The sequence below is a fragment of the Pipra filicauda genome, unplaced genomic scaffold (genome assembly GCF_003945595.2).
Source record: "Pipra filicauda isolate LSUMZ 115617 unplaced genomic scaffold, ASM394559v2 scaffold69_size3009148_pilon, whole genome shotgun sequence".
Classification (NCBI taxonomy): Eukaryota; Metazoa; Chordata; class Aves; order Passeriformes; family Pipridae; genus Pipra; species Pipra filicauda.
The window spans coordinates 849,905-874,575 of NW_024104864.1; the positions used below are offsets into that span (position 1 = coordinate 849,905).

Below are 24,671 nucleotides of genomic sequence, written 5' to 3' on the forward strand. Positions count from 1 at the left end.
AAGAGCAACACGCCCCAGGTGAGTGGCAGCCTGCAACTGCTTCTGCACCCGGCTGGGTGTGATGCCAGTGGGAGGCTCTCTATCAGCAGCCTCGGGGGAAGGAAGGAGTCCTCTCTCTGTACCTATGCTGTGTGCAAGAAGCCATGTGTGTTCGTGCTGCTCCCTGCCAGTGCAAATCACCCAGTTCTCACAGGGAAAGCCCTCTGAGGTGATGAAGTGTGGGCTCTCACAGGCCACCCAGCCCCAGTCTTTCCACTGCCAGCACTAGGAACGACAGAAGTGCCAAGTATCTCTGCCCAGAGCAGCCAGGACAAAAGCACAGCCACCTCCCTGAGTGCTTCCAACCCACTCTCAGCCAAACTCAGTCTGCAGTCATGGCTGATCAGGCTGGAGCTGACACTGCAACCCAGAACGGGGCAAGGTTTATTCCTGATCCCCAGATTCCAGAAAAAGGTACATCCCCCAGAATGACATGCAGCTTTAGCATTGCTGAAAACATGCAGTGTTTCAGGGGTGGGCTCTGGAAGCAGACCTCGCAGCAGGGCCGGTGGCAGCCGTGAAACATCTCCTCAGAGCTGCTGCTGCTGGAGTCAGAGTCTGGGTAGTAGTACAGTGAGCGCAGGGAAGGCTCAGCAGGTCCCCTTGGGGTGCCCTGCCACCGCCACTGCTCCTGCGGGATGCACGATGAAGCACCCTGGGACTCTGGCCGTCCTAGCCACCCCTCTGGCTGAAGGCAGACCTCCCTAGGGATGTCTGGAGAGGATGGTGCTGGGGGGTGAAGGAACCCTCTGCCAGCTCTCTCCCCTTCCCTTTCCAGGGACATGTGTGCTGACTCCCCATGGATCCAGCTGCCCACTTCCTTCACCCTGTGGTTGGCACGAGGGGATACATGTCCAGGGAAGTGGGTGGAGGCAGGGGGCAAAGGGATTCTCCGATGGTGCCTCGCCAGGTAGGGGCTGAGGGGTGTGTGGATGCCTGGGTAGCCGTCCTGGCCCCCCCATGTTTCTCCCTGGTCGCCTGGGGTGCCCCGGCTGCCAAGTGGGGGTCCTGCAGGTAAGGCCGGGCTGTAGTTTTTGCCATCCAGGCTTAGCTCTTGCAAGATTTCCCACAGCTTCTCACTGTTTACATAGCTGACTTTGGGGGATGACTCCCAGGCTACACCACCTGAGTTGTCCTGGCCTGGCAGCTGCTCCGGAGGCTGCCCCTGCTCTGCAGGTGTCCCACACTCCTGGACGTCTTTCAGGCCAAGTTCAGTGCTGCCCCCTGCGTTAAAAAGCAGCACCTGAGAGCAAACAGGCTCGTGGGTTGCGTGTTCCTGAAGGGCCTGAGGATTGCTGCAAAGAGGCGGTGTACGCAGCGAGCAGGGAGGCTGCCACCCATCCCTCTCTGGATCCGGGGGGCAGCGGTCCCCTGGTGCATCCCCATGCCCCCCTGAGCTCCAGGTGCTGGGAGCTGCGGGCAAGGCACGGGGACTGCAGTCGCTCTCCGCAGACATCAGCCTCATCAGCTTCTCCTTGGCGCTGCTCACTTGCTCCTGCAGGCTTTCAATCACGGCGTTTTTCTGTGTCAGACAAATAAGCCTGTCAGGCACGGGGCAGGCAGAGGGTATGAAAGCACTGCCAGCTTGGAAGCTGGCATTGCTAGAAAACAAATCGCCCCTCTCTGCATGGCAAGAGCCACACTGGCAGTCTGTGTGACCTCATCCTCCCCTGAAGGCCTCCAGATGGGAGTGTGGGAAGGGGGTCACTGGGGCAGGCAGCTCTCCAAGCTGGGGTGCTTCCATCTATGCAGTGCAGGTGAGAGAACAGGAGGTTGGGGGCTTTTCTGAAACAGAGCATCTGCCCTCTAAATTAACCAGGTTTGACCAGGCTGTGGCAACCAGGCTCTCCTGCACTTCTCCCTACAGATCTTTTTTTTAGGCCCTCCAGATTATGCCTAAATTTTGGTGCTTTGGAGTGCAGAGTGATGTGACAAAACAAAGCAGCTCTTCCCATCAGGAAGGAAGAGACTGGTGAGGGATCACCAGTGTGGACAGGGGTGTAAAAAAGGGCTTCCCACCCTGCAAAGCCTTCAGCCCACAAAAGGTAAGGAGAGAAGCTGGTGTGGTTGAGGGGGCCTGGCAGAGCCCTGTACCTCGGTGAGCAGCCGCTTCATGGAGTTCTTCTCCCCTATCAGCTGGTAGAGCTGCTCCTCGCTGTACATGGAGCGGCAGCTCCTGCTTGGGCTGGTGAAATATTTTGCCATGTGGCTCACAGTTTGGCTTTCTTCTTCAAAGGCTTTCCACTGCTTGAGCTAGGGAGTAGAAGAGGGTGTTATCTGCAGAGCCCCTGCCAACACAGCGGGAGGCAGGCACAGCTCAAGCGCGAAGGAGACAAAGGGACTTGACAGGGGGAGACAAAGGCAGGGTGTGACAGGAGAGCAGAGACCAGTGGCAAGAGATGGCTGGGCGAGGGGCTGTAGTGTTACTTGGAGCCTCCCACCCATCTGAGCCCTACCCTGTGTCTGGCTCCAGCTTTTAATGCAGAGGAGTCAGTGCCTGTCTGCACTGAAACCTCTAAGCACGCTGTAAAAGCCCCCTCCCTCTTCTCCCCCCTCCTGACTCTGTGACAGACAAAGACAGTGTCACGCATGCCCCCTTATCCCTGAATCACTGGTGACAGGCTGAAAACCAGTAATGCTTAGTACCTATTTTCTCATCTAGTGTCTGCATGGAAGCCTTGTGCAGCCCAGCTCCAGCTGCTTATTGATCTCAGATGAGCAATAGAAAAGCAAGCCCATTAGGAAAAACAAGGTAATGAATTAAAAGATCCAAGTTAAATAAAATGTTCAAGGGCCCCAGGCTCCCACAGAAAAATGGTACAGGCAGAGTGCAAGTACAGTTCATCAGCTCCTCTGCCCTCAGTCTGAGAGACCCGGCACTTGGCAAAGCATCGCCAGCAGGTTTGGTGCTTGTCAGAGGGAGACTGGATCCTTGCTCCCAAAGGCTGCTCATCTAAGGGGCTGGGACTCTGCAGTTACACTGCCTCAACTGAGGTAGGAAGGGACCTCTGGAAATCATCTAGTCCAAACACCCTGCTCAAGCAAGGTCAGATGGAGCAACCTGCCTAGGACTGTGTCCAGCTAGGCCTCGATTATCTCCAAGTATGGACCTCTCTAGGCAACGTGCTTCAGTGCTTTACGACTTTCACAGAAAAAAACAACCTTTTTCTTATGTTTAAATAGAATTTCCTGTGTTTTATTTTGTGCCCATTGTCCCCTGTCCTGTCAGTGGACACCACTGAGAAGAGCCTGACTCTCCCTTCCCTACTCTACCCCCACTGGTATTTATATACATTACTGAGATCCCCTGAGCCCTCCCTCGCACAGATGTGTTCTTTCTTCAGCTTCACCTCTTCCTCCCTTTCTCACCTCATGTCCTTGAGCCCAAACATCCCTTCAGACATTCAACTGAGTAAACAACTGTTTCCTCTCCCTGTAACAATGGGAGCATTATTCCCAATAACATGGTGGCCAGGCACACTAGGCTGCTCCTGGAGGACACGGGAAGCAGAAGAGCCTCACCTCACCCCAAAAGGCTTCCTCACTCATGGCAAAGCCCACCTTCCTTCTCTAAAAGCATAAAGGAGGACAGCCTCCCCTGGGGATCACCAGCAGCAGAAAAGTCTCTGAGCCTGGCAAGGCCATCTGGATGGCCTGAGCCCAGCTCCATCCCTGCCATGGGCAGAAACTTTCTGTGGGAGTGGGCATGTGAGGTACGAAGAGAGGACAAGCGCATGAAGAACAGATCCCACCACCCACATTGGAGGACGACACCAGCGACTCCCTCGCCTCCACCTGTGCTCTCTGCGTGGCTACCACTTGTGGCATATTCCTGCAGGAAGGTTCTGAGCAGCAGCTCTTCAACACACCTGAGCTCCTTGGAAACCTTCCAGGACTTAAAGGGGGCCTACAAGAAAGCTGGAGATGGACTTTTTACAAGGACACATAGGGATAGGACAAGGGAGAATGCCTTTAAACTGTAAGAGGATAGGTTTAAATTAGATAAAAGGGAGAAATTCTCCACTATGAGAGTGGTGACATACTGGAACAGGTTGTCCAAGGAAGTTGTGGATCTCCCATCCATGGAAGTGTTCAAGGCCAGGTTTTGAGTAATGTGGTCTAGTGGAAGGTTCCCTGCCCATAACAGGGGTGTTGTAGCTACATGATCTTTAAGGCCCTTTCCAGCACAAACCATTCTGTGATTCTATGATACTCCAGGAATTTGCTTGGGGAAGCAGAGCCACGGGGGGGGCTTGGAAGATGAGCTGTGCAGGTGAGCCCAAACATTTGGGGAAAAAAGCAGGAAAGTAAGTGCTTTGGCCCATAAGGCTGCTGTTGTTAAACTCTGAAAATGTGCCCGTTTCCAGCCAAGTGACGGGATAGAGGTGGAAGATACCTGTGGGACAAAGATGAAGCAGTTGATCGTGGTTGTACACACAAAAATTCCTCCAGAGGTAAAACCAAACAGCAAGTTGTGCCAAGTACGGAAGAAACGATGAACTAAGCAGATAGTGCCAGCAGCCAGGAAAACGAGGTTGACCCCAACGATGAGTGTCAAGGACTGGTTGACTGGTGAGGAGCTGACACTGTCGGTCAGACCGGCCAAGTAGGTCCCATACAGCAGGAGAATACTCTGGAAGCAGAAAAAAGAGGTTTCCAGAGTGTGGAAAATTACAGCCTGATGGTGTCAACCCCCACTTCAAACCAAGCCCGGTGAGCTCAGATACACTCAGTGCAATCCTAATTAATGCTCTTTGATCTATAATGCAGACCTTGAGTGCGCGCTGGTGACGCCGCAGCGAACGCCCGGCACGCTGCTGCGGGCCAGAAGTGGGGCTGGGGAGAGAGGGCAGGAGGGAAGGTGCCAGTGGGCACCGGGAGTCCCAACCAAGCTGTGTGAGATGAGGATCAGGTCAGCAGGTGATGCCACGGAGCAGGGGATGGCCAGGAGAGATAAGACACAAAACCCGCCCCTTGGGCAGCCTGGAGCAGGAGAAGCAAAGATAGACAGACAGACAGACAAACAGGAGACAGAGGTCCCTGCAGGGATGCAGCAGTGGGGTGCCGTCTAGGAGCAATGACATACCTCTGAAGGAGCAGGAAGGATGTTCAGAAGGACATTCAGAAGAAAAAGGCAAGAAGAAATGGAGGTTTAGACTGGAGGAAAGAGGATGTACTTGTTGCCTCTTTAAATAGCAATCCAGGAAACTACCAGGTGCAATTCTTCTCCCTTCCCTTTGCTGTTTCCTGACTCCAGCAGAAGGGAAAGGCACTAGAGAAGTGCTCTGTACACAGAGGAACTGACACCCCCCCCCAGCAGATCAGTTGTTTCAGAACAGGCTGCCTCACCACACTGGCCCTCAAGTGTCCCCTGAATGTATCTTTCCAAGATAGTTTAATCTTTTTCAAGATTAAACTATCCAGCAGGATGAACCCTTCCTTCTCCAGGGGACACTAGCAGGAAACACCAAGTATCTTTTGCCCACCTCCACAGTGCAGGGTATGGTCTGCCTTCAGGATCATTTGGAAATAGCATCTAACAAAATCCCAAGCACCTGCAACAGCCCGGAATACAGAGAATATGATTTAAATTATTCCTGTGCTACCTAGTAAGTGTAACCGTGTCTGCCTTAGTTTACTAAGAGTCATTGTTACTTGGGCATCAAGAAGTGCTTTGCGATCTGAGTGCAGATGTTTTTTAGACTCTTCAGGACCCCTCTGTGCTGTGGCTGCTTGATGATCGTGATGACCACTGCCAGGGTTAAGGTCTGGAGGGACACGGGCAAGAGAGGTTCATGTCCACAGTCTTTGGTGAGACTTGCAACTTCAGAGCACCACAAATTCTCAAGGCGGGGTTGTAATAGTGAGACCTGCCTCACTGGGAACTAGGCCGACACCTGACTCTGCTTTGTAGAATGTGAATTGGATCATAACCATGTCCAGCATGGGGCACCTCCAAATGGCCCAAAGGCAAGTCAGCTTCTAATCCCTGAGCAAGAAAATAATCAGCACCAAAGTCCCATTTAAATTCATACAGTCTATCTGGGACACAGACAACAGCACTGCCGTCTAGTAAACTAGGACTTTCAGTAAGCACAGGACTAAGTGGTTTGTTTGTTTATTTTAATCTTGAGCAGGGAATTTTGCTCCTAATTCCAGGCATGTCCTTGGCAAATCATTTCTGTTCATTGCTCTGTTCCAGTAAAACCAGGATAATACACTGAGTGGCTTCCCAAAGGGCTGAGCACATTAATGCTGTGGATGCTAAGAAGTGCTATGTACGCACAGAAATAAAGCCTACTCTCACATTAGTGTAAATCCAAACTAACTCCAGAGAAAGTACTAAGGAAATAACTCCACAACCCCCAGCAGGCAGAAGGGGACAGGGTCAGATACAACACAACACTAAAAAATATTACTTGGGACTGATAGTGGGAATGTTTTATTTCAGAAAGCATTTTGTAGGAGCTGTAGGCAAAGACATTACCTGTCTAAACCCTAACAAAAACTGCAGACAAAATCAGAGGTGGAGACAGAGCACTGAAAACCCAGAGAATACCTACATTCAATACCAAAGGACTTCTAAGGACAGGCTACACTAATGTCTTTGAAATGAAGTGTAGAGAGGAGGACTTGGCTGTGTTGTAAGGTCCCTTTCTACTCTTTTTCCTACAATTTTGGGTAGATGGTCAGTGAGTATTACATTACAGTGAATCACAAAGGAACTGCCGGTACTGCACAGAGATGAAGCCATTACTGCAGAAAGGCTGTGATCTCACAAGCTTCATCAACATCAGCTTTCTGAAATGTGTCCAGCTTCTGCCATACCAGAGACACATGAGACCACAGATAATTACAGCAGTAATTACACCTACATAGTTACATCGGTATAACTAACACTTCTGGAATAAGAATGGCCATGTGCAGAGCTCCACCAGTGAAAGTGCACCCTGGTGGTATAATTAAGCCGATAAACATCCTGTAAAGGCAGGGAGCAAACACTTGTCATCGGCACCTCCTTGGTTTGGAGTCAGAGGACTCCGGGACTGAGCCACATGGTGCACCACTGCACTGGACGGCCTTCTGAGGCTTTATGGAAAGAGTGCGCTTTAGAGAACAGCAAGACATGAGTTTTCAGAAGTGAGATAGATGAGGCACAGGGGGTTGCAGGGAGAGAAATAAAGAGACTGTATGTGCACTGTGTACAAAACAGAGATAGTGAGGCAGGGAAAAAGTGGCTTACAGGGCTTTTATGCTTTCTAAGATGGGACGGACTGGAAATAGGAGGGCTTTTGAGATGAACAGGAGTAGCTGGAATCTGCAATAGGCCTGTAGCTTGGGAGGGCAGCGAAACAACGAATGCTGCTAAACAGTTTACATTGTAAGACAGAGAGTTATAATTCAAGAATCGATCAAGAGGTTACATACCTTAAACCCTAAAATGAGAACGAGCCAAAGATCAGAATAGAGCGATGCACAGGACTGCACCCGGCTCATGGAGCAGGTCATGCCTTTCTCTGTCGCCTAGAAAGCAAGGGAAAGACTGAAGTGAAGGCTGCAGCCTGGGCACAGACTGAGAGGCAGACACATCTAAGCTGGTCTTCTCTGCAAATGTCTAAAAGGATAGGCCAAAGCTGGTGCTACCAGGGGCAGAAGGTTAAAGCAAGGAAGATTTTGGCATTCTGCTGCCAACAGGGCTGGTTAAACATTTCTCTAAAGCATATGCAGGTGCCATGGACCCCTCCCTGTGTCACCCATGTGATCTGCACAGACCTGGAAATTTTGCAGTGGACCCTCACCTCTGTAACAGACTGAACAAAAACCCAACCCAGAGTGACCAGAAGTTTTTCTGACTTGTTTTTCTTTCTATTGTTTTTCAAACAGCACCTTCAAATGCCTGGTCATCCACCAACTTTGTCCACAGAGTTCAGGTAGAACATGGCAAAACCCTCCACCACCCCTCCTCATCCCCTTACCCGCAGTGAGACACCGAGGCTTCGGAAGCACTGGACTGGATCGGCAAATACCCACGTCAAGAGCAACACAGCATCTGCCAGCACCAATGCTGCCACCATTGCCAGCAACTGGAGGTCTTTGATAATCTGCAAACACACAAGAAGTAAAAGGTACTCTGGGGAGCAAATGGACACCAATGACCTCCATCCCCTTGGGTCCCTTTCTAGTTGTTTCTTTCAAGCAACATGTCTATCCTACTACTTCCCCCAGAGGGGAATCCAGTGGCTCACCTACATCAGAGTTGGCCACAGGATCTCTGTCTCCAGCTCCCAAACTCTTGGAGATCTAATCAGGCTCGGGGCCAAGCATAAACCCTCCCTGATGGTGTGGATAGCAGGTACATGCTGTGACAGAAAACAGTTCCTCCAAAACAAGACTATGTCCATATCACCAGCAGAGACAGAAAGGGTGGGGAAAAAAAGCTGGTAGTATTATGATTTTGAAAGTTTAACACAGATCCTGGTGCGTTAGGAATGGGACTCCTTGCTGGTACCCAGTTCCCCTGCAAACTGTCTCATCTCACCTTTCATCTGAGACCTACTTTTTCACCACTGGAAAGTGGCCACTGAAGGCTCTAAGTTACATGCACTGTTACGTGAACAAATTTCCCATTTCCCTCCCAGCTGCTGATTCCCCTTCTTTAAGTGCTGCAGAGGAGTGCCTAGTGCTCCCTCCCTCCCTTCAAGAGATGAGATGCATCTGGGGATGGCCCTACATGAGATGCTTTTGAGGATACCTGGTTTATATTCATCCCACAAAAACAATCAGCCCAGCCCAGGACACAAATACTGGCATGTAGTTTAATGAAGGCATGGGGCTGATGTAAAACAAGACCAAGACCTTGCTCAGTGATGGGGCTGTGACTCCACAGGGGAACAGGCAGCCTGGCAGGGCACCCGCTTACCTGTGGAGTGGAAAAGCTCTTGCCTCATTGCTCAGGAATAAATGAGGGGCCCATGCACAGCTAGGCATGAAACTAGACCTGTGATTGTAGCATCCATCCCTGTCCTGTGCCAGTTTTTATCTGCTGTTCCACACTGGTTTTTGCTGGTGTTTGCCCTCCTTGGGAAGTTCTCCTCCCTCCCTTCCCTCCTCGGGTGCTGTGTACTCACCACCCGCTTGTCCGGCACCCTTTGGGTGAACACCTTGTAGAGCCGCCAGCTTTTCCCCAGGACGGGGCCAAACACCAGGGAGGTGCCCACGCACAGCAGGCAGAGCCGCACCTGCCAGGGGGTCAGAGCAAGGAGGCTGAAAGTGGGGCTCGCAGGGACACCCCACACTGTCCCACCCAGGGACGCAATAAAGATGGGTAGGGACATGTCTATTGTCTTCTGGCTTCTGGAAAGTCATATCAGACATCAGAAAGCTGACCACAGAGTGAAATAAATTAAAAGGCACATACTCCTCTGCAGGCATGTCTGCTGCCTGCCTTTTCCTCCCCATCCCGAGAGACTTTCATCAGAGGACCAGGCAGGGAGAGCCAGGCAGCTTGTGAGCAGCAGGGGCACGGTAGGTCCCAGCACCAATAAATCACTTGCTGGCACCTCCGTTAATTATCCTCAGCCCAGCGGCTGAGCAGGATGCAGGGTGTGCATTCTCCCACGTCCCACTCTCCCATATGGATGCACGCCCAGCCCTCGGTCTGGCAGGGTGGCTGCCTCAGGTCAGGACGTGGGGGTTCATCACACAGGTGAGTGTTTTGATGAGGATCTGCTCTGCAGCCAAAAAACTCACCTGCAGCCTCACAGCACCTGTGCTACTTTAGGCAGTGGTGGCTCTGTGGAGGATCCCATCTCCCTTCAGGCTCCCCTCTCCCTACTGCACTTCTACAAGCCCAGCAGCCTGCCTGCCTGTGGGACCTCTCTCTCCCCCGGGGACCTGCTTTGAGTCCCTTCCTCGGTGCAGATGTGGTTTGCACAAACAGTGAAGGCTGTTCAGACAGAAAGCATCTGGTTGCGTTTTGTGTATGTGAAAACCACAGCCTGGCCGCGTGCAGCCAGCAGCGAGGTGGTGACAGGCTGTGGCTAAGAGAGCGCACGTACAAACAGGCATGTACATGTGCATGCATGACGGTACCCATCCCAGCAAACCCCCCACTCACCTGAATAAGCTTTTCCATGGAGTCTCCAGAAGGCAGGCTCTGCTCCTGAACCCCAAAGAGGTAAGCACTCGTGTAAGTCAAGCCACTGCCCAGCAGGGTCACAATGTTGAGATTGGGGCTGGACATCTTCACGATCCTCCAGGAAACAAAGCAGGGAAGGTGGTGACAGTTACTGAGCATCATGACCTGGCAGCACAAGGGCAAAGTCCCCTTATAGGGGCCACGATGGCCATAAGGGATGCTGACACATTGTCCAGCCCCCAGCCTCTGACGTTCACAGCTGCTCAAAAAGCTCAGCCATTGCTCCATAGTGCATAACCCATCTTCTCTGCCGTCTTGCTGGAATGCCTCACTGTGCTTAAAGTACTCATTTCACTCTACCCCAACACTTCTGCTGTAGAGGGGCAGAAGTGGAAAACCACACCAGCGCACCACGTGGTGACTGTCCCCAGCTTTGGGTGCAACAGCTACAAGCACCTTCAAGAACAGGCTCTTCCCACTGCTCCTTCCTCTGAGGAGATATTTTCACACAGCACAGTCTCAACTTCAGGAAGCTGCCTGCAATGTTCAGCTTACAGCCTCCCCTCTGTAATTTCACCCCATCACTCATAATCCTGTAATTGTATTCAGGGAGGGGAGAATCAACCCACCGATCTCTCATGACCTGTCACCCTTCCCCAGCAAGCCCATCAAGCAAAAGCTGTAGCTCCTGCCATCCCCCTGCATAGCTCTGCCCCTTCAATCTGCTGCCAAGTCATTGCATTTCTCTACCCTTGAGCTCCTTCCTGGCTTGCTGCCTCGCAAGGGATTCAACCTGGCCCTTTCCCTCCCTGACTTCCTTGCCATGCCTCAGCCCCTGGGGAAAGATATTCATCAGCTCACTCTCTCAGCTGCATGCTGAAAAAGGTCTCCTTTGCCCTCCCAGGTTCAGTAGGCAGACCAGTATTTATTTACTGCAGAGCAAATAAATAACGCCCATTCATTACAGCATGCTCTGAGAATATCTTCAGGGGCCTAAATAATTTGGTAATCAATTAAGGTGGCCACACTACTCAGTAAATTAAGTGCTTCAGATTGGGATGCAGGTCATGCAGATGCTGCAATGCAGCAGGCACAGGGCTCACAACACAAACCCTTATGGGGCAGGACCCTCCTGACTGCATAGTGCTTGTCGAAAGCATTAAGTTCCTTAATGCAATCAGAGAATCAGTTCAGGCTGCACACAGATGCACGTCTCTGTGCAAAACAATGGCACATAGAGACCAACAGGTTTGCCAGGTGAAGCCTGGGAGAGGGATGTATCTCTGGAGGAAAAAGCAGTTGAGAGACTAAGAGGCCAATGAAGCTGAGGAGAAAGTGGCAAGGAAGCAGGCAAGACACTCAGAATTGCTGAGGAAGGGTCAGTGCTGGCTGAGACAGTTTGAATTACAAGGAATTGTTGAGCCTTATGCTTGGATTTATGCTGTCTTCAGGGGAGCAGGAAATTTTACATCCTCTGTGCAGACTGAACAGCACCAAGGAAAGTCTGCACTTTACAACCAGCTTCTCTCACCAATGAAGATCATGTTCCACACCAATATGGGCAACCACCAAGATCAAAAAGGGGTAGCAGTATCTTCAAAGTATGAGTGGCCCAACAGCAGGAAGTGCACTGTGGGGGAGCATGATGGGTTTGCCATGGAGCTATGCTGCTCAGAGTAATGCTCCCAAGACTGGGAGCAGAAAAGGAGATTTGTTCCCTTTCTGCTCACTCCTTTTGATGTTTTTATTGAATGGTACCTTTGGGATGAGACTATGCACTACTGTCTGTGCCACGCCAGAGGGCATCCATAGAATCATAGAATCATTAAGGTTGGAAAAGACCTCCAAGGTGATCAAGACCAACCTTTGACCAAACACCACCATGTGAATTAAACCATGGCACCAAGTGCCGTGTCCAGTCGTTTCTTGAACACTTCCAGGGATGGTAACTCCACTACTTTGCTGGGCAGAGCATTCCAATGCTTGACAACCTTTCAGTGAAAAAATTCTTCCTGATGTCCAACCTGAATCTCCCCTGACGCAGCTTGAGGCCATTTCATCTTGTCCTGTCTACAGCTCCCTGCCTTGGAGAGGAAGGGAGCAGTCCAAACAGGACTGTCTCCATCAGTGATCAATACTGGATGTGATGGAGAAAGCTGCAACAACCCTGGCATTGGCCTTGCTTGCCCCGTGGTGTTCCTTCAGGCTCATACCTTCCTGACACTTAGCTGGTCATCAGCTCAAAGCCTGGTCCTGAAGGAGCCTCATTCCGCTGCTCCAGCTCAGGGGAATTGTCACAGCAGAAGAGGGAAGCCCTTACCTGTTTTTCCTGAAGCGAATTGTGAAGACGAGAAAGAAGAGCGCTAGCAGGACTCCTCCAGTCAGGAATGTCCACACAACTCCCAGGAGACCAGCAGAGAAGGATGGGAAGCTCTTCCCACTGTGGTCAAAAGATGTCTGCAGGAGGCAAAAGGGGTGAGGAAGAAGGGGACATTGCTGGGGCTTCCAGTGAAGGAGGTCCCTACTGTAGCATGATCACACCCATGGGTGCTCCTCCTCAGCCATAAACCACATCTCCTCATAAGCAGACACCCCGGCACCTGACCAAGACCCGCAGGCAGGGCTGGTGAGATGTGTGTAGACAGGACACGTACTCTGCCACTTGCTGAGTGCACAGGAGGAGAGGGCAGTCCAGGAGCCCTCTTCTTATGGCCAACTAGCCAAATACGTAATGAAGCCATACAAGTGACTCACAAACCTCAGGCAGCCCTGGCTGTAGGAGAGAAGAACATGGGCAATGGTTCCCCACTGTCCTTCTCTGGAAAGAAACCTCTGCAGAGAGGTCTCATGGTACCCCAGCTCATAGCACTCTTCTTTGGAAAGTCAGGTAGGGCATCCTTGGCTCCCACCCTTACCCCTCCATGCAGCAGACAACTGACCAGCTGGCTGACGTGACTGGGAGCCAGCAGCAGAGCTGCCAGTCAGTGCAGAAAACGCAGAGAAGGGAGTGTGACAGCGTTTTTCAGAGGCGTTCCGCAGTGACACACCGAGCTGGGCTCCACCCGTCTCCAGCGGCTGGAAACTAACTGGGTCCCAGGCAGACATCAGCTGAGAACTGGCTTTTGAGGGACACTCCCAGAGCGGGTATGACAGAGGCACCTGTCTCCTTGCACATAAGCAACCTTGTGGGTTTAAACCTCAATTTAAAAATATTCTCTGCAATCTTCCTATTAACGTAAGATGGACAAAATGATCCTATGTGAAACAAGAAACTATTTCCACTGTGGATCTAAAATGTTCCAGTATTTTTAACAGGGTGTGCATGCGTGGGTTCGTTCACACATACTACGGGTGTGTTACTGACTTTTTTTTTCTTTAAAAAAAGTATCACTTTTACTAAGGTAAAAGTGGAAGGGAGGAGAATGGGGTGTGAGCTGGGATAACGTGCCTCCTCACTAACTTCTCTGGCGCTGTCCTTTCTCAGACATGCCCATTGACCTGCATGCAATTTCTGTGGCAGAAGACCACTCTCCCTGACAGTTGCCACTGCCCCAAACTCCCAATTCTTTCTTCAAGGCCTGAGTTGTTTCTGCTTCCAGCCTTGCTAGAAATAAATCTTCAGGGAGAAGTAAGGCAGATGTTTAGAGCCAATGCCTCATCTCCCTCTTCCCCAGCCAGGCTTTATCTCCTCTGGACAAGCAAGAACAAGGCACAACTTGGAGAATTAAAGCCAACACATAATTCTTAAAACAAAAACGCATCACTGCCACACGAGCACAGCTGATCCATGGGCTCCTGGCAGCTCACATGCTGGTGCCATGCTGGTTGCAGGGCAACTGTGTAAAGCAAACCCCTGGCTGGGAGAGACATCCAGCCGAGAGTCAATGCTGCTGCTGCTGCTGTATGCTGGGATACAGCTGCATGCACACCTCAGCCTCGCTTTGCAACAGTGTGGAGGGATCCCTGAGGGGATACTCATATCCCTCTTGCAAACTGCTTCCCACCTCCTCTTCTCTCTCTCTATCCCCTGGGGAGTCTTTTGGCTCTCTGGGAAACCAGATGGTGGAGATGGTCAGCCACCCAGGGATTGGAAACACCCATATGATCTCCACCTTTCATTTCCCAAGGAACACACACCCTCCCACCTGACTGCTGTTTCCTTGGATGTTGATGCTACTTGAAGTTGATGGAGCGCTTTGTTTGCCGCTGAGAGGAGTAAATCCTGGTCCTAGCAGGGGGAATATTAATTGTACAGCAGCTGCCAGAGCCAGAGGAGCCAAGCAGCTTAGTCTTCTAATTAAAGGCTCATGGTCGTGCAGGACGTGATGGAGAGTCGAGCGGGCCAAGCCTCACTGGCCCATCCAGCAGCCTCACACGGTGCCAACTGCAACGGAGTGCATCCCAGTGTCATTTCCACTGGCTTACTGGTGTGTGGGGGGGTACCACTTATTATAGATAATGACTTTTAATTAAATCATGCCCTATTCATATTTGAAAAGCACTTTGAAGTTGCAGAGGACAGGAAAGGTCAAGGGCCAATGGGGCCATTTCAGGCCAATCCTAAGCAGCTGTCACACTGGCCGACACACGGGGGGTTGCTTGACATGAGTTGGCTGTCGTGGATGCTTCCTCACTATCTGGTAACTGCTAGGTGTCACCTAGACTAGGCTTGTCTTAGAGGCCAACCAGCACGCTGCCTTTGGCTGGACTGGGATTACTTGTCAGCTGCACCCCCCTTTCCATCCCTCCACCCAAATCCACTTCAGCAGAGCAAACCTCATGCCCCAGAGCACTTCCCTGCCTCCGTACATACCACTGTTACGGTGCAGAGCTCCTGCAGTGCCCGCTGCTGCTGGCTGTCAAAACTGGAGCTGCCATCGCAGAGCTCAGAGCAGTTGAATCCCGGCTCCATAGCACATCCTCAGCCGTTATCCAGCCGTACCTTAGCCCCTACTGGAAGGACAAGCGTTGGCTTTTTCCAGAGAGAAGAAACCTCCAGCATACACCGTATCTCCTCCTGTCAGCAGGGTGTAGTGAGGGGGTCTGGCAGGCCAGGGCTGAGCTCGCCCAAACTGGTGTGGTGCACATCCAGGGCCAGGACAGGGAGTGCCCACCTCCCAGTGTCCCTTGAGGTGTCCTCTGCAGCGAAGTGAGTCAGCATGGAACTTGGGTTCCCACGGAGCACGGTGGCATCCCGAGCACTGTTATACCAGCCTGCAAAACAACACATGTTGAGGTCAGAGCGGCCCCCAGCCCCTACACTCCAGCTGTGGAGCTGAAACCAGGTGCTGTGCTGGTCCGAGCCAGGGTGTGGCACCCCAAACTCGCTGCAGTTTTCTTCTGCCAACGCATTTTCCCACACCAGTGCAATTTCCAGGGTGCATTTTTGCAGATACCCTCCTTGTGCTGGCAGCCTGCCAGTTTCCTGGCATGTCCCCTTCTTCCAGCAAGGAACCAGAGAGTGTAGACAACAACAAACAGTAACAAGTGTCGTCATTGCTTAATAGGATCTACACCCAGGCCTGGGCAAGCAGCAGGGGAAGGCACTTGAACCAAAGCATTTTGGCTGACTCGGCCTGAGTGGCAGCCCAGCTAGCTGAAGAGCTGGCTGTTCATTAAGGAGATTTAGAAGCCTGACACCTCCATGTTCCCCATCCCTCCTCGTGCTCTGGCTGCCAGGTATTGTCCCCACCTGCTCCTGCTCCCTTCGCACCACCTCTGCCTCTGTTCCCCTTTTCATTTCTCTTTTTGGTGTGGATTTTAATAGGCCTCATTACCATTTTAGACATGAGGTCATACTTGTCCTCAAGCATCCTTACTCAATTACCATTGTCACCAGTTTTAATTAGCTTCCAGCGCACGACCATAAGCAAGTCTCCTGTCGTTAGCAGTTGGGGAGGAAGCACAATAGCTCACTTCCTACTTGCTCCTCACAACAGGTGGGAGGAAAAAAATTATCCTTATCATGCTCCTCAGGGCTGCTCCCTGGCCAAGCATGCCATGTGCCTGGCTAGTGCTCCATCCTTCCCTCTTCCTAATCCTGACACTTTGATTCCCTCTCCTCATAAGTCCTTTCTTTGCAAAAACTCCTGTCATCATGTGAGCAAAGAAAGAGTAAACTAAAAAGAAGCACAGTCACCAGGACCTGGTCTGAAACTTGGTGTTCGTCATGGGGGATAATCAGGATTCAAACACCAGAAAAGCTACAGGAACTGTTCTCAGGTCAAGCGTAGACTGATTTTTCAGCTTTAGAGAAGTTACAAGTCCCAGCCCAAACACATCAAGGTCAGCAGGCTACTTGACCCAAATTAGCAGAGCCCCCTCTGAAGCAACAATCCCAACTTTCCCACTGGCAGAAGCCTTGATGTACCACAGGTCCGGACACAGTCCTGCCTGTCCCAGAACTGACCCCAGTGTGAGATCAGCTTGCTGTGTCCTACAAACACAATATCACATGAGCCAGACTTATGACTCTACACACGTGGTAGAGACGTTTTTCAAGAGCGCTGATACAACCCCGTTCCATCAAACCTGCCTCTCTAGCTTGTAGCAAACTGCGGTGGTGTTTCCCCTACAGCAGGATCACTCTGGGGGGGTTTTCATGCCCTCCACGGCTCAGGCTGAGTGATCGGACAAGGGGTATGGCTGCAGAAGATATCCAGCTGCTGGAGTGGATGCCAGGATTGCAACAGTGGTAAAGGGCAGTGGAGAGAAGGAGACAGGCTCCAGCTGAACAGTTCAAAGAGAACAATGGATAGTGTGGAGGGGCTGCGTGCTGTGCCTGGGGATGGCAGCAGGAGAGGGGCACTGAACCTTTGCCAAGAAGACCTGAAGATGAGCACTGCCCAGCCTCCAAAGGGCTCAACTTCTCCCCATGCCCTCAAGTGGGTTTAAAGACAGCCCCTACAATTCCTTGTAACTTTCTGCCATATGAGAGAGGGAACCCACCAGGTGGACCACTACCAAGGCTGGCATGAGGCCAGCAGGCACAACCCTCCCATGGCTCACAAATGGACATGTTTCCACAAGGAGCATCAATTCAACCCTCATCCACCCAGGAGACCATCCCTCAGTGGAGGGTAAAAGCCCTTTAGAGTCTTCCCAACCCCCACCCCACCATTCTGCAAAAGGCTCCCACACAATGTTGATAACAAGCCGAGGCCAATTAAGATTCATTAGTATGCAACAAAGCAAGCACTAGTGTGGTTGTTGCTGGAAGGCAACAGGCATTTCCAGCCCAGCTCCTGCCTCTCGTGAGAGCTGGCAGGAATGCTCTCCATGGCCGTGAGAGGATCCAAGGGGGACCGGTGCGGAGTCACTGACCTTCACGGTGAGGTTGGACAACGGTTGTGGGGACAGACAACAACACAGGTAAAAACTTACTTCCTTAAAATGTGAGGGTCTCTTTAGGGCAGAGACCTATGGGTTTTGTTTTTTGGGGTTTTTTTTTTAGACCAAAGTGCCAACCAATTCTGATGGATCACTTCCACAGCACAATCAGAGAATGGTTTGAGTTGGGAGGGATCTGACAGCTCTGTGCCCCCTTCTGCCCTCAGTCTCTGTGGCATGACAGCTGCTGGCTGTCTGGATCATAGTGGCTAGTACCTGATCACAGCTGAGCATCAGCATGTGTGTGGATGTGATCCAACAAGCCTCAAGTCGGTAGGAAACAAGTGACTAGACCACATGAAAAATATCACCATCATCTTCTAGAATAAAAAGGAACCCTTGACTGTTAAAACCAGTATTTGGATAAAAGCAATTTGCAGTCATCTTAATGGTTGATCTTCTGGCAGACAACAGAACAAATGCATTCAGAAATGTGCATGAAATGGTTTTCATGAGCTCTGCAATCCTGTCCAGTCATATCAGCCCCGACAGAGAAATGGTACATGTACACCTCTGCAAGGGAAGAGCGGAGCACATCTGGAGAAGCATATCTATTGAGGAGAACTTCTTGGGCAGGTGGCTCTGTAGCCAGCTGGAACCCACAACTTTGCTGTGTGCCAAAGGCAGAGAAGAACAACCAGGGGGAGGGAGCGATGTGCAGAGGGGAAAGCCATTCCTGCCACCTCAGGTGGGGAGCAGAAGATCTTGGCTTACCCTTGACGGGTCTGTGCTGCTACTGCCACTACTAGTGGGAGATGGTGATCTGCTGGTGGGGACAAGCCCCGGCTAGACAGGACACAAGGCTACACACTTACAGTGACAAGTCATCCGGATAACTGTTCCAGCGAGATAAACACCACGGGATGGGGTTTTGCAATTCAGAAAACACTGGCACTTCTGAGATAGGCTCCTGCTTTTCCCTTCTGCACTTCTTGTCCAACAAGATCCCTTCTTGTTTGACCTGAGAAACCTGCAATATTGCCAACCCCAAGGCGATCAAAAAAGTCACAAGCTAGACTTAGTGCAACACCTCCCGCAACGAAGCTAGTTAAAAATCGGGAGTTAAAGCACACAGCATATCTAAAGATTATTTTTAATTTATATTTAAAATTTCAGCATTTACATTTTCACACTTTCCCCTGCAAACACAAAAGGAAAAAGGAAGAAAACCAAGAAATCCTGCTTATCGTGTCATCCTAAAATGTGGGTTACAAAGCCTCAATCCCCAGGAACACTGGGGAGTTGCAAAGTTGTTACCCTTATTCTCAGGGACCATCCTGTGCACTTGCAGCACCCTGCTTTTATCCCTGGGATTTCCAGAGCCACCTCCAGGCCTCTCAGATACCTTCATACCTGGCAGATGGACAGCTAGCTCGCTGCACAGGCACATGATGGGGCACATCACAGGGCCCAAATGGGGTCATCTTCCCACCCAGGCAGTGTCCCTGCCTATGCTGTCACTCCTTGACCCACACCCAGGGTATGGGAGATAACCACCAGGACCTGCTGCATGCAAAGGAGGGAGATGCAGGACAAGGTGCTTCTGCCTCCAGATGCATGAGGAGCTCACTGTGTGACTCTGAAACACGAAAGTTTGTGCTGACTGAAGCTAGCTGTGATTTTGAAGTCTCCTACCATTTTGGATAGCACATCCTAAGATCACAAAGGCAATAATTTCTGAACACCAATCTTACCGATCGTCCCAATGCTGTATGTCTGTCCATTGCAGGTCTTTCAGCTTGGGAGGATTGCACAAGGCTGGCACATTTAGCTCTGCCTCTAGTCTCTTTAACTTTTTAAATGCAGGTTAAATACCCATATGACTCTTTTCAGCTCTGTGGTTTATGTTTTGGATTTAAAGAAACCTCCATGCAAAAAAAAAAGAAAAATCATTATTTTTTGAACCACCACACAGTCCTGCGAGGAGCTGATTCACACTTCTCCCTCTAAGGAGCTGATAAGGCTTTTAACTCTCTAACCATAATTGCTATACAATGATAGGCATGTGAGAAACAGAGAATAGACTGGAGATGCTCAAAGGAAGGAAAATCGGGAGAGAATACCAAGACACATGGGGAATGTGCCACAGATGATGGGGAGGTAAGACAAATCCCTGGAGCCGCTGATGAGCAACTTTGTGCCACCCAAAGAGCAAAGCCCATCCTTGTGTCCAGCTATAACAGCTGCCGAGCAGCACATGGATGAAGTGAGCATAAACCTCTAGGCTGACTCCCCAGAGTGTCTCAGAGCCCAGGGGTTTGGACCCCACTGCCCATCGTGCTGAGCTCATCCCTGCGTGGCCAGGTGGCCTGGCAGGGCTCCCCACACGGAGCCCAGTGACTGTGGGAAACAGCCAGAAAGCTCCTTCCAAACGATTTCACACCATCGGTACCCCCCCGTGGAAGCTCACCTCTCTGCAGTCAGTGACAGAAGCAGCAGGATGGATCTCTGCTGTAAGACAGCAGCCTCACCACTTGGGGCTAAGGTGGGTGCAGCTACCTCCCCCAGAAGCAGGGCAGGGGATGTGCCCCCAGCACCGCTCTGAGACGATGCAGTGCTGCTCCCATGCCCTTCCCATGCCCAAGTCTCTGCCCCAGGCTGGAGGCTGGGGTGCACAACACCCCAGCAGCTGTGCTGCATGAACAACGAGGACAGAGGTTTTTCACCACCTTGGGCAAAATCTTGGCTTTTCATTACTCCATAACAACTTCATCAATCATTTAATTTATTAGTGGGAGACCACACCTGTAGGTGCTGTTCTGTCTCCATGGGACAACCTCCCTGTTCGTCCCCAAGCCCTGGCCCCCGTCCAGATCCCGATCCCAAGCACTAGGGATGTGGCAGATGACCTGAGAGTGGGGTGGCAGGGGCTGCCTCTCCAGAAACGCAGCCATTTTCATGCTGAACCATACCTTCATCACAAAGAGGCAGAAATAGCCAGGGCTGGCTGCAGGGCCAAACTGCGTGGCCCTCAGAAACACAGCTCCTGCCCGCCACAGGAGGCACAGCCAGGCACAGCCAAAGAGAAGAAGTGTTGGAGGTGTACAAAAATCTCCAAGCATCTGCTTCGCAGTTTGCCATCCCTGCAGCCCTGGTAGTCGCTGCAGGGCAAGCAGTAAGCCCCCATCTGTGGGGATGGTCAATCCTGAATCCCTGCCAGGGGATCACACCTGCATCACGCTTACCCACCGGGATACTGATTCAGGGCACTGTTACAGTGCCCTGGTGCAGCTCTGACAGGTCTCACAGCCTGGGATCTCTGCCCATCCCTGTTGCCTCTGTTGCCTTTATGGTCCTCCCCTGCTTCCATCCACCCGCATACATGGCTTCCTTCATAAAACTGCCTTTCCCCAGGCCATTCCCATCAAATGCTGCTACTTTCTGTTTAGTGCATGTGCCCCAATACACTGCTCTGAGACACATTCAGCCCCAAGCACTGCTGCTGGTGGCTCCAACATCCCTTGCTCCCATCCTCTCCCTCTGCCTTTGGGGTGTTTGCACCAGCCTGACAAACAGCAACATGCTAAACAGCTTTACAGGAAGGTGTAGCCTGCAATTTTTTTTCCTCTTAACTGTACCATCTTTGGAGAGCCACCATGAATAAGAGGTAAAAAAGCCTGATGATTTAGTACTTTGATTTACAAGAGAGATCTAACTTGTGGTTGAGGTGTGTATGACTTAATTAAAAAGCAGAGGCTCACCGCCACTAAAGCTGTTCACTGCCAAGCTATCAAACGCAGAGGGGGAAGAGGCCTCAGAAGGAATATTTCCATAAAGTTATGTTTCAGATTAAGCATATATAAGAGCTCTCCCTTTCCAAAGCTGGTAGAAAGCTACAGCTGCTCCTTCATGCAATCACACACCATCCCCTCACAGCCTTCGCAGCACCAGCACACCTGTGTTTTCACAAACAGGGCTAGGACGGCTGGGTTGCAAAGCTGGACAGCCCTAAGCATGGGGACAGCTGCTAGTCCTAACAAGGTCTGCATGTTTTTTCTCTATTTATTTTTTTTCTTTTAAATTTGGCAGCATTTTGGAAATCAAGCGACATATTTAGTCCTTAAGAGGCACTAAAATGGAGCATTACAGCTTTTTCGCCTTACCCCTGCTGACCAAGCAGCAGGGAATATTTTCCCCTAGGAGACAGATTTGACTTAAGGCTCTGAAAGCCAGAGATGTCCACGGCTCATCTGGCTCACCTCCCGGGTACTGCAAGCTGCCAAACTGCACCCACTGGTCCCCTGCTCAGGGCTTCTCATCTCTTTGCTGGGCAAAACAAGCACCTCATCAGGGGGCAGGGCCACATCAAGGTTTCCACGAGGTCTGCCAGCCAGGGCTCCCTGCAGACAGCAGTGAGGCTTGCTCAGGGGGGGAGAGGTGCAGCTCCAGAATTGGGGGCACACCCAAACCTGTGTGGAAAGCGCTACTCGTAAACCGTGTCAGCACAGGGGTCTGCAATAAGAGAGGCATATGCAATGCCCCGGCACCAGGCGGGTGAGGCAATGTGGCAGCTATATCAAGGATGCATCAGAAATGCCAGCTGCAACTCAACACTGGCAGCTCCCGGTTACCAGGGATCCGGTTCCCTTGGCTTCCTTCCTGCCCCTCTCAGGCTGCAGAGCACCTGTGTGGAAGTGGAAAATCCAGGTCTGGGTGAGGGCTCCATGAGCCGCCCCCCCCGAGAGGTGACCAAGCCCTTGGGAGCTGTGTGATGCCCAATTCTGGCAGCCAAGGAGAAGCAAACGTGCTGGGTCCTGGAGTGTTTCCCGGGGGTCTCTCACTCCTAGCAAGCAGGGGCAGCATCGTGAATCCAGTGCAGAAAGGGCACACGGGTCCCTCTCTCTCCCTCTCCACCCAGCAGGTTGTCGCACTGTAGAGTTGGTTGAAACCAATCTGAGCTCCGCAAGGCACATAGCTCGCCCAGGTAGCAGCGGTTTGGTTAGAACAAACTAACCCAGCGCTGCAGCTTCACATTTTTGCATCCTGCAAGGCAGCCCTTTCCCATCCCGTTCCCACAGCCGTCTTCTGCGGCGTGCTTGGAGCCTTCCGGACGGTATTTTCTGGAGAGCTACAAAACACCGTTCCATGCCCGCCCCGTTTCAAGCTCCGGGATGCACTCCGGGCACGGCCAAGCAAGCGAAAGGCGAACGAGGAGCGCTCCATCCCCCAAGTGCGCCCCCAGACCGCGGCCTCCCTGCCCCGGGCAGAAGCACTCGGGGGGCTGCCAGCCCATCCCCGCGGGCTTGCCGGGGTGGGGATCTCGCCAGGCTGCACCCACGCCACCCGGCATCCTGTGGGGAAAGGGGCACGGGGAGCAGAAACACACCAAAGCGAAGAGAGCCAGGAGAGGAAAGCAACTCGGGGGGTAAACGGGGCGGCCTCGTCTCAGCCATCCCGTTCGCAGTCCCAAACACCGCTGCCAGTCCCCCTTCTCCCCACCCCCCTCTTCCGAACCCCGGACCCCCGACCCACCTGCGGGGACGGCACCCGGGCGCGGTGCAAACCTGCGGGGCTGGAGCAGCCCCGCCGCAGCCGCCGGGGACGCGGAGCTCGGCGCCGGCCCCGCAGCGCCCCGGTCCGGCCCGGCCTGGCGGGGGCGGGGGCGGGAGGGGCCGGGCCGGCCGCGCTCCTCCCGCCGGGGCGGTGGCGCCGGCGGCCCCGCTCCTGTCGGACCCGGGACAAAACTTTTCGGCAGTGGGGAAAAACGCCGGAGCCCCGGCTGTCCTGGCGGGGCTGGATCCTCCTTCACGCCGGCATCAAACCCTCCCCAAAGCAATCCCCGTGTGGGAGCCGAGAAAAGCGGGACCCTCTGGCACAGCCCACCCGCCTGGCCTCGGCTGACCTGACCCCGCCGCCGCAGCCCGTCAGCCCCGCGGTCCCACGGCTGTGCCCATCTCCTGTCCCTGCCGGCGGGATGCGCCCGGCTGGGAACGGGCCGCCTCGCTCGGACGCTCCTGTCAGCTGAGGCAGCACAAAAAACCCACGTCTGTGGCAAAACCGGCCCGAGAAGTGAGTAAAAGCGAGGGCGGCCAACCTCGTGCTCCGTGACCTGCTTGTGCCGCCCCATGGCTAGTGGTAGCCAGCGTGACTACTGCAATAGGTATGTGTGTGTGAGCAGCAGTCAGTGTCATACGGACAGACCCACCACCTCTCTCAGCATCCCAGTGCCGATCGTTTCCTCTCCTGCCTCCCACGGCCCTGATGCAAGCATGAACTTCGTGCTCTCTCCTCACAAGACATCAGCTCAATTTTACTGGATTTTCTTTCCCAACTCTGAAAGCCAAAAGCTCTGCTGCAGCACCAAAGTTTCTCTCCCAGCCTGCAGCAAAGTGCCAGGTACTACAAGAAAGGGCTGTTTGCAGACAGCTGTGCAGGTCTTCTCTCTTTTTACACTTCTGTTTACCTTATTATGTGGCTCTGGCATTAACAGTGCTAATTTTTCGTTCCTACCCATTCCCAAAGGTGCAGAACCACAGACCAGATACAGCCTTGGTCTGAATGGGAGCAGAGAGGTTTGCACAGCCCCGTTAGGCAGCTGTGCCACACAATGCTGTCATAATCAAACTGCAACCCTTTAGATCCCAAGCCTGGTAAAAGCATCCAGTTTGAGTCCACCGGTTTTGGCAGCAGCTCCCACTGTCCTTTACTAGATTTGACTGACATCTCAGATGAGAAGCTGCAATAGGACCTCTCCACTCCCTTTTCCCATCCTCTTCTGAGGCAAAACAGAGGGATGTACCCCTGCCCAGGGAGTCTAACACACTACTCTCCAGGAAGTATTTTCTAGCCTGGACAATGATGGGCAGTGAAGGCTCAGCCCTGGACCTTGAGCTGCTGGTGGGGCAGAGGGTCATGTCCAAAGCAGGGAAGGGAGGCAGGAGCCTTGTTACTGCCACATACAAAGGAGAATGAAAAAGCCCCTTGGAGACCAAGGTCCAGCCCTGGGGGCCAGATCTAAAAGCTGGAGACCCATGAATTAATTCTAAATTTTGGCACTGAAAGCAGCACCTCAATTTACAGAGTGCAGAGTATCTGTAGCTCACTGTGGCTATGACGAAGGTCTCTTATGTTTCAGTATTTCTGGAAATCAGATCTCTTTTAAAAC

General features: G+C 52.2%; 1 protein-coding gene across 1 annotated transcript; it reads right to left on the minus strand.

The window, feature by feature from the left end:
- Positions 1-382: 382 nt before the first annotated feature.
- GPR156 (G protein-coupled receptor 156) lies at positions 383-23,120 on the minus strand. Its single transcript, XM_039388890.1, has 10 exons — positions 23,039-23,120; positions 14,991-15,391; positions 12,498-12,634; positions 10,157-10,292; positions 9,168-9,278; positions 8,016-8,141; positions 7,468-7,563; positions 4,436-4,672; positions 2,134-2,292; positions 383-1,561 (listed from the first exon to the last, which is right to left on the minus strand). Exons 2-10 carry the CDS (start codon positions 15,087-15,089, stop codon positions 383-385), a joined length of 2,280 nt encoding a protein of 759 aa, XP_039244824.1. The 5' UTR covers positions 15,090-15,391; positions 23,039-23,120.
- Between the last annotated feature and the right edge of the window lie 1,551 nt (positions 23,121-24,671).

What these genes read in the sequence shown, in the direction of transcription:
- GPR156 (XM_039388890.1), bottom strand. Translation starts at nt 15,089, where the DNA reads ATGGAGCCGGGATTCAACTGCTCTGAGCTCTGCGATGGCAGCTCCAGT. An exon ending in ATTCGCTTCAGGAAAAACAG is followed by an intron (nt 10,293 to 12,497) that starts GTAAGGGCTTCC and finishes TGTTTCCTGGAG; the next exon opens with GATCGTGAAGATGTCCAGCC. An exon ending in TGAAGCGGCTGCTCACCGAG is followed by an intron (nt 1,562 to 2,133) that starts GTACAGGGCTCT and finishes TGTCTGACACAG; the next exon opens with AAAAACGCCGTGATTGAAAG.